Source organism: Euleptes europaea, chromosome 21 (genome assembly GCF_029931775.1).
Source record: "Euleptes europaea isolate rEulEur1 chromosome 21, rEulEur1.hap1, whole genome shotgun sequence".
Lineage (NCBI taxonomy): Eukaryota > Metazoa > Chordata > Lepidosauria > Squamata > Sphaerodactylidae > Euleptes > Euleptes europaea.
In genome coordinates this window covers 3,201,878-3,209,527 of record NC_079332.1, presented here as the reverse complement: position 1 = coordinate 3,209,527, position 7,650 = coordinate 3,201,878, and the positions used below count along the sequence as shown (strand labels likewise).

The window sequence follows — 7,650 nt, the reverse complement described above, 5'->3', positions numbered from 1 at the left end:
ATGATCAACATACAGCAGCAGCAGTTTCGGAACCAAGCTAAAGTAATACTGACATCTTAGCTACTTGATGGGGGTGGTGATAGGAGTTCTTGTGATCAGCAGCCAGGTTTTTCTTCTTTTTTTTCTTCTTAAAAACTGTTTTACCCAGCAAAAACATCAAAACCACCTACTGGTTCTTCAACTCAGTTTATTCTGGAAGGCCAATCAAGGACAAGTGGGCAGGAAGCCAGTCTCAGGTAGATGAACACAAGGCAGGTATGAAGGTATGGGAAACAGTCTATCCTTCCAATCCAGTTTTAAGGGAGTTTATAGAACCTTCTGTAGCCACTTCTGGGACAATCCAGCGATGCTTGAATACAAAAGCTCAAATGGCATTGTAATAAGGACCCACAAACCTGCTCAAGGCTCTCTAAGGTGTTACCGGACTTGCACCTCGTTCTTCGACTGCAAACCAACATGGCTACTCAACTGAATTTTTAGCAGTGCACTCCTAAGCGGAGTTAACACTCATAGAATCATAGAGTTGGAAGGGACCACCAGAGTCATCTAGTCCAACCCCCTGACCAATGCAGGAAATTCACAACTACCTCCCCCACACACCCTTAGTGCCCAGAAGATGGCCAAGATGCCCTCCCCTCTCATGAACTGCCTAAGGTCATAGAACCAGCATTGCTGGCAGGTGGCCATCTAGCCTCTGCTGAAAAACCTCCAGGGAAGGAGAGCTCACCACCTCCCGAGGAAGCCTGTTCCCACTGAGGAACCGCTCTGTTAGAAAATTCTTCCTAATGTCTAGATGGAAACTCTTCTGATTTAATGTAATGGGTCGAGGGCCACGCAAGCCTATACCACAATATTCTGTGAGTCTATCATTTTCAGCAAGATTTTAACAAATACTTCCTCTGATGACGTCTAAGCTCTGTCATTACTCCCAAAGCAGCCCGCAGTTACATTTTTTCATCCAGAGATTTGGTTCTAGGAACAGGGTGTGTTTTCCAGTCAGATTAGATAACTGTGGTCCAATATAAAATTTACATTGGCGGGAGAAGGTCAATTTTTGTTCCCCCCAGCGACATCAGGCGTCCTGGTGTCTGCCTACACGTCCAGGGGTAAGGATGGCTTTGGGACAAGAAAAGGCCAAACCCCAGCGAAACATGCGTGCAGATGGAGGGAGGTGGTATGGCACGCTTTAAGTGACGCAAGACAAGAAGCCACCTTTGCCACAGGATGAATCAGGAACCAGCTAGAGGCCTGTTCTTAATAGAAGCGTGGAAAAACACCCCCACGATTTCTGTCACTGGAAATTCTTATCAGGCGTGCTTTACCTTGTGTACGTCTCTTCTGAAACCCAGAAAAATTACACTTTCTCATGACACAGGGAAGAGTGGCCACCGTGTTCCCAGCTGCAGGGCAAAGGTGGAGCTCTAGGAGCCAAGCCAGCAAGCTCAGTGTCAGCGGGGGGGGGGGGGGGGAGGGAATGTGGCTCAGTGAAAGGGCACATACTCTGCAAGGCAACGTCCCAGTTTCTGTCCCCGATATCTCAATGGAAGATTCTCAGGGGCCAAACGCCAGCGATCCCTCCAGTCAAGCCTCCCATTTCCAGCAGCGGCCAGACAAGATGCCACAAGGAATCCCAAAAGCGAGGGCTGCAGGTCACGGCCCTCACCTACTGACTCCAACCCCGCACCTGAGGGTGAGCCTCCTCTTTCCAATCTAAGCTCGTGGCCATTACTGCATCTTGTGGCAGGGAATTCCACCTTTCCCAGCCGGGGATTCTGGGCAGCAGCTGCCAGCTAAGCTCGATGGCCCAACCGTCTGATTTGGCGTCTATCTCCGTGTGCAAATGCAGATGAACACATGAAGCTGCCTTCTACTGAATCAGACCCTTGGTCCATCAAAGCCGGTACTGTCTACTCAGACCAGCAGCGGCTCTCCAGGGTCTCAGGCAGAGGTCTTTCACATCACCTACTTGCCTAGTTAACTGAAGATGCCGGGGATTGAACCTGGGACCTTCTGCATGCCAAGCAGATGCTCTACCGCTGAGCCGCAGATGGCAAAGGACGGCTCAGGGCCACTCTGTGAGGTTAGCACGAGGGGTGTGTTCGTAGCCCTACCAAGAAGGGAGAAAGAGGAAACCTCATATAGTTTCAGGAAAGGTACCTTTTCTGCACTTGTCTGTCCTTAGTCCTGCCTGTTCGTTTGGTTCTGGATTTGCTGCCTTCTGCAGCGGCAGCAGCCCTCTTGGATTTCTGGCAAGTGGAAGAAAAGCAGACTCTGGATGAACACCGGACCATGTAAAGCAAGTTTTATTTAACGGGGTGTGAGCTGCGGGCCTTTTTCTGGGGTATTATTTCAATGAGTTGTCTAGCCATCCTCAATATGAACTATGAGCTGCTGCAAAGGGAAAGGTGAGATATGCATATTTTAATTAACGCACTCCTTTTCTCATCCTCTCTCCTCGGCTTATTTCTCACCACTGTTACTAATTTCTGATCTCATGCAAGAATTTTGTGCAGTCAGTTTTACTCCACAGATTTGCACCAGTCCCCATTTCACGGCCACTAATTTACAACTTGAAAACGGATCAGGCTCAACATCGATCTGTGCTAGGAACAAGAGAATGCACCAAACCCCATGAGACACAGCAGTAAAACACCATGAGAAGAAATAGAGACCAGCAACGCACTGTAGGATGTGTGTCATCTGCAGATCTCCTTCAGTGGCTTCCCTTCTGTCTTTGACTCTCCCCCGTTCCTTATTCCCCCAAGGGGGTTGGTGGAATAGGGTTGCATTGGTGGAATAGGGTCCCCCCTGACCAAGGACGGGGGATAGGGGGGTAAGGGTTGCCAGATTCAGGTTGGGAAACTCCTAGAGATTCGGGGATGGAGCCTGGGGAGGTCAGGTACCACAGTGGGGTACAGGGCCATACAGTCCACCCTCCAAAGTGTCTATGTTATCCAGGGGAACTGGTCTCTGTAGTCTGGAGATGAGCTGTCATTCCAGGGGATCCCCAGGTCCCATCTGGAGGCTGGTGTCCCTATGGCAGAGTCATATCTGACGGTTTCCCCACCTCTAATTTCCCGGTCCCCAGAGGAGCAGAATCCCCAGCTGGGTCTATATAGGGAGGTTCATTCATTAGTGCAGGAGAGGCTTTCTGCACCAGGTCCCCCTTTCCTGGGTCGGGCTTACCGGCACAATCAGACTCCCTCGTGCCAGGAGGGGCCTGACTTGCCTGCGTGCAAGCCTTCGCTGTTGGTGGGGATCAGCCTTCGCCTTGGTCTCCCTTCGCCCTGCCCTCTCTGGGTGCTCTTCATTCTGATTTCCGCGCCACTGTCAATGCCGAAAGGCAGGAAAGGGAAAGCCTAACAAGACGCACTGGCCACTTACCTGGACCTTGGTTTCCTCGCAGGGATGTCACTTCCACTTCGGAATAAGGAGGGGGGAGGTCCGGAGGGCCAGGGTACGGGGGTGGCCACAGTGGGAACACGTTGACAGAACCTGTGACCGGAAGAGAGGACACGTCTCAGAAGAGCAATCGTTTTGTGGCTGGCTCCACCTCTTGCGGCAACCCTTTTGTGCCGGCCATTTTGTTGCTGCGCCCACCGTGTCTTGTCAGAATTCCAAATGTGCCCGCAGGCTCAAAAAGGTTGGGGAAACCCTGTCTTACAGCGTTCCCTGGTGCGAAGAGAGGCCAGCCGGCATTTGGTAACCTAGAGGACGCCATCTTTGTGCATACTTACGTGCTGACCGAGGTGCCGCGGGGTGGGCATAGGTGTAGATCGAGGCAGTGGGGTATTCCTGGAGGTTGCTGCCCTCTCTCAGCATGTCTGTTAAGAGGCACAAAGGGGGAAAGAACATCTTGCGTGTCAAAAGGTTTTTTGGTTTTTTTAGTTAAATTTTGTAACCATAGCAGTACAGATCATACGCTGTGGCAATGCTTAGCTACAGAACGACGTCATGGGCCAGTAAGCAGGAGAGAGGTATAAAAGGTCATAGAATATCGGGTCAATACATTTCTCTAACACATCTTTAAAAACAATCACCCTTGTTTAAAACAGGGCAGTATAGGCTCTTGCAGGAAGACATGAAAACAAAAACTGGTTCCAGGGTACAGAGTAGAACCTTGTGCTCTGTGCACAAGCAAAAGCACATCACTTAGGTGCCGGCGCATAAGTTTTGCAAAGGAGCCCACGGCAGCTCCAGGAACGCAATGACTTTGTAATGTGTAGACCGGCCTGACGGATACACAGATGCGCCCATTTTCATCCGTACGATGTTCGGGCCTCTGACAGTAACTGTTGCTGTTAAAGGGCGGCTCAGAAATTGTCACTCCACAGGTCCCGCTACAAGTCATCAAGCACTGAGGTGGAATCAAGGGGATGCACACGCATTTGTGAACCATGGTTATTCCCCAGGACTGCCGTGGTCCGAAGATGCTCGGGCAACCAGGTTCACATCTTCCTCTGTGGCCGTTGAACCGAGCCCGACTTTGAAATGGGACAGAGAGGATCTCAGAAACGAAGAGATCCAACCAGCTAGCCAACTCACCTGCTTCGGACAGATCTTTAATCGTGTTTAGGCATTCCGCAGCCCCGTGCCGGAAGATCAGCTTGAAGGACACCACCCCCCGGCTGGAGGCTAGACAGAAGACACGACAGGAGGACTTAATCCAGGGCGAGGAGACATCACTGATGCCGCACTCCCCCTCCCCAAATGGGTACGTTCTTAGCACCTGCTGCGTCTTGTTGCTTTTTTCTACAGGGCATTTGACGGCACCTGCCGTCTTCACACCCCATGAGACAAGCTGGAATATGGTAACTTTTCCATATGATTGCATCGGCTCCAACTGTGCCTATACACTAAGGGCAATCCCCGTTTTCGGGTCCCTGTCTCGGATGAACGATTTTGTTTCCATGCCTTGCTCTTTAACTCACAGTTAAAATGTTGCCGTGAGTTGCCAGCATTCCTTTCCTTCTTTGCTCCTATGACCCATAGGTCCTGAGCAGTTATTTCATAGAGGAAAATATGATGGGGAGATATTTGGCCACGGCCAGTGTTATATTTGGATTTCTATCCATCGGCGAAAAGGGGCAGGAATTCTCGCCAAGATGGGGGTGCCTTTTGCACGTATGTGGGTCTCTGCATGCACAGTGCACCTGGGTAGTCCGCCTTGAGACTCAGCGAGAAAGGTAGATGATAAATAACACACATAAATAAGTAAACAAACAAACAAATACTCAGGGTTCCTTTGATGCACTGGGGTTCGGAGCCAGGCTCATCCTCCAGCAAACAACCTTCTATAAGCTGAAGCGGGAAACGAATGATGGTCGATCCCTTATCTTTGTGCTGGAATATCATCTAGGGAAAACATCGAGAAGGCATTCACCAAAAGGTGAAAGTATAGCCATTTGGTAAATTCTTCTTTAGGAAAGGATCCTCCCACCCCCCACTACTTCCTCGTCCCTGTTGTCTATCGTCATGGCCACTCTACCCCTCTACCTTTCACCCCAAAGCAGGAACAGCTAAACACAGAGACATAAAGCTGGAAGGGACCTCAAAGGTGATCTAGTCAAACCCCCTGCACAACGCAGGAGATTCACAACTATCTCGCCCACTCCCCCAGATCTATGCCCAGAGGAAGGCACAAAAACCTCCAGGATCCCTGGCCTAGGGGAAAATTCCTTCCTGACACCAAATTGGTGATTGGCATTACCCTGGGCATGTAAGAAAGGGCCACAAGAGCCAAGCACTGGCTCATCCCTTCCTACCCTCCCTCTCATGATCTTCCCGAGTTCACAGAATCAGCATTGCTGTCAGATGGCCATCTAACCTCTGCTTAAAACCCCCCAAACGAGAGCCCTCCCAAAGGCGGCCGTTCCACTGAGGAACCACTCTGTCAGGAAATTCTTCCTAATCTTTAGCCGAAAAGCTCCTTCCCTCCTCATTCCCCGATCTTGCACCATGTAAAATTCATGCACACAATGTTTTAAAAGGTGCCTGAAGCATGGAGGGTCAGGGACTCCTCAGCCTTGACTGGTAGGATGGGAGCTTGCTATGTATGTTGTGCATCTTGGCTTGCCCTGGAGTCAGGAGATGCGCCATGATCTTTTATAAACTGACCGTCCTTCCCCCTTTGCCTTTGCACGCTTACTTTGTATTGGGTGAGGTACAGTATCCCTTTCTTGGCACCCCGGAGCTCTTCCGGAAAATCTGGCCTATCTTCCAACAGTAGCGAGACCTCGCTATAGTGAGTGACAACCCTGGAAACAGAATAGTTGGCGAGGTCACGACCCAAAGAAATGCACCGCAAGACAACAAGAAAGGCACAGAAGGACGACAGAAAAAGGGGGTGCGCAGGGGAGTCTTGAGTCCCACAGCTTGGCTAGAGCTGAAAAACAGCCACACATTTATCAGACTTTTCAGCCATCAAGGTCAGGGCTGTTGACTCAGACTGGCAGCAGCTCTGAGGTCCTTCACGTCACCTACTGCCTCTGATCCTTTCAACTGGTGATGCCGGGGGGTTGAACCTGGGACCTCCTGCATGCGAAGCAGAGGCTCTTCCAGGGAGCCACGGCCCCTCCCCACAGCCCCATAATTCACAACCTGAATCGCTGATTATGAAAAGACCCTTGATAACTGGGTGTCCGTTAATCCTTTTTAAAGCTTCTCATCTTCTGTTTCAACAGCTTAGCCTTTCAGGCTCAGGAAACACAACATACTCACATAGTTTCAGGCAGGTAGCCATGCCGGTCTGCAACAGAAGGGTTAGACTGGTGTCCGATAGCACCTTAAAGGCCAACAAGATTTCCAGTGAGTAAGCTTTGGAGAGTCAAAGCTCTCTTCCTCGGTATCTGAGCTTTGATTCTAAGGCTTATAACCCTGGAAATCTTGTCGCTCTTTCAGGCGCCGCTCTCACACAAAGATGTCCCCGCTTACCTTTCTTCAGAACTGCTGGCTGACCTGGAGAACTGATACCTCATCACCTCCATGGCGAGAGGCGCTCCTCTAAGCACCTGAAGTCCTCTTCAGCTGAGGAGCACTGAAGGCTCCAGGGCCTGGGGATGAGCTAGGTAAGTATCTCTGTGATGTCAACAGATGAGGTAACAGCACCGGCTCTGACCTGAAATTGGGTTTCCTGGAAGCCCCTCGTTTTCAGAGGGCGGCACTCACCTTTCTCACCAGCCTGCCCGGCCTTGTTCCGAGGCAGGGAGGCCTGCTTTGGTTTTGTGGCCTGGCTTTAGTGCTGAACAGGTCATATTTCTGAAATGCGATCCAACGAATAAACCTGTCAGCGACCGTGGCGTTACGATGCAGAAGAGAGGGCAGCTCCAGGCCGGGAGGTAGTAGCAGCAGGCCGAGAGCCATTTTGCTCAGGCACACAGGGCCGGGTCTCCGTGTGAGCAAGGAAGGAGAGCCCCCGAGGGGCTGGCAGTGCAGCTGGGGCCTGTGGTGTGGGAGAAGGTGCTGTGTTTTCTGTTAGTCACCTCCTCCCGGACACATGCAGCTGCCAGCCAAGTCCGACGGGGTGTCACTTGCTCCTAGCGTCTCCGACCAACGGCAATTCTCATCAGCCCGCCCCCCCCAGCTCTTCCTTAGGGGGGACTTTTTTCATCCCTGGCCAAAGCGGTTGCCTGATGGAACCTCTGTACCTCG

General features: G+C 51.2%; 1 protein-coding gene across 1 annotated transcript; it reads right to left on the bottom strand.

The window, feature by feature from the left end:
• Positions 1 to 2,178: 2,178 nt before the first annotated feature.
• LOC130492739 (WW domain-binding protein 2-like) lies at positions 2,179 to 7,004 on the bottom strand. The gene is made up of 7 exons (XM_056866523.1): positions 6,934 to 7,004; positions 6,149 to 6,257; positions 5,235 to 5,355; positions 4,546 to 4,635; positions 3,738 to 3,824; positions 3,385 to 3,495; positions 2,179 to 2,246 (listed from the first exon to the last, which is right to left on the bottom strand). Exons 1-7 carry the CDS (start codon positions 6,984 to 6,986, stop codon positions 2,179 to 2,181), a joined length of 639 nt encoding a protein of 212 aa, XP_056722501.1. The 5' UTR covers positions 6,987 to 7,004.
• Between the last annotated feature and the right edge of the window lie 646 nt (positions 7,005 to 7,650).

Excerpts from the sequence above, each read along its gene's own strand:
- LOC130492739 (XM_056866523.1), bottom strand. The coding sequence starts at position 6,986 with ATGGAGGTGATGAGGTATCAGTTCTCCAGGTCAGCCAGCAGTTCTGAA. Across the intron at positions 3,496-3,737 it reads CGCGGCACCTCGGTCAGCAC|GTTCTGTCAACGTGTTCCCA; the intron begins GTAAGTATGCAC and ends TTCCGGTCACAG. Across the intron at positions 2,247-3,384 it reads GCGAGGAAACCAAGGTCCAG|AAATCCAAGAGGGCTGCTGC; the intron begins GTAAGTGGCCAG and ends TCCACTTGCCAG.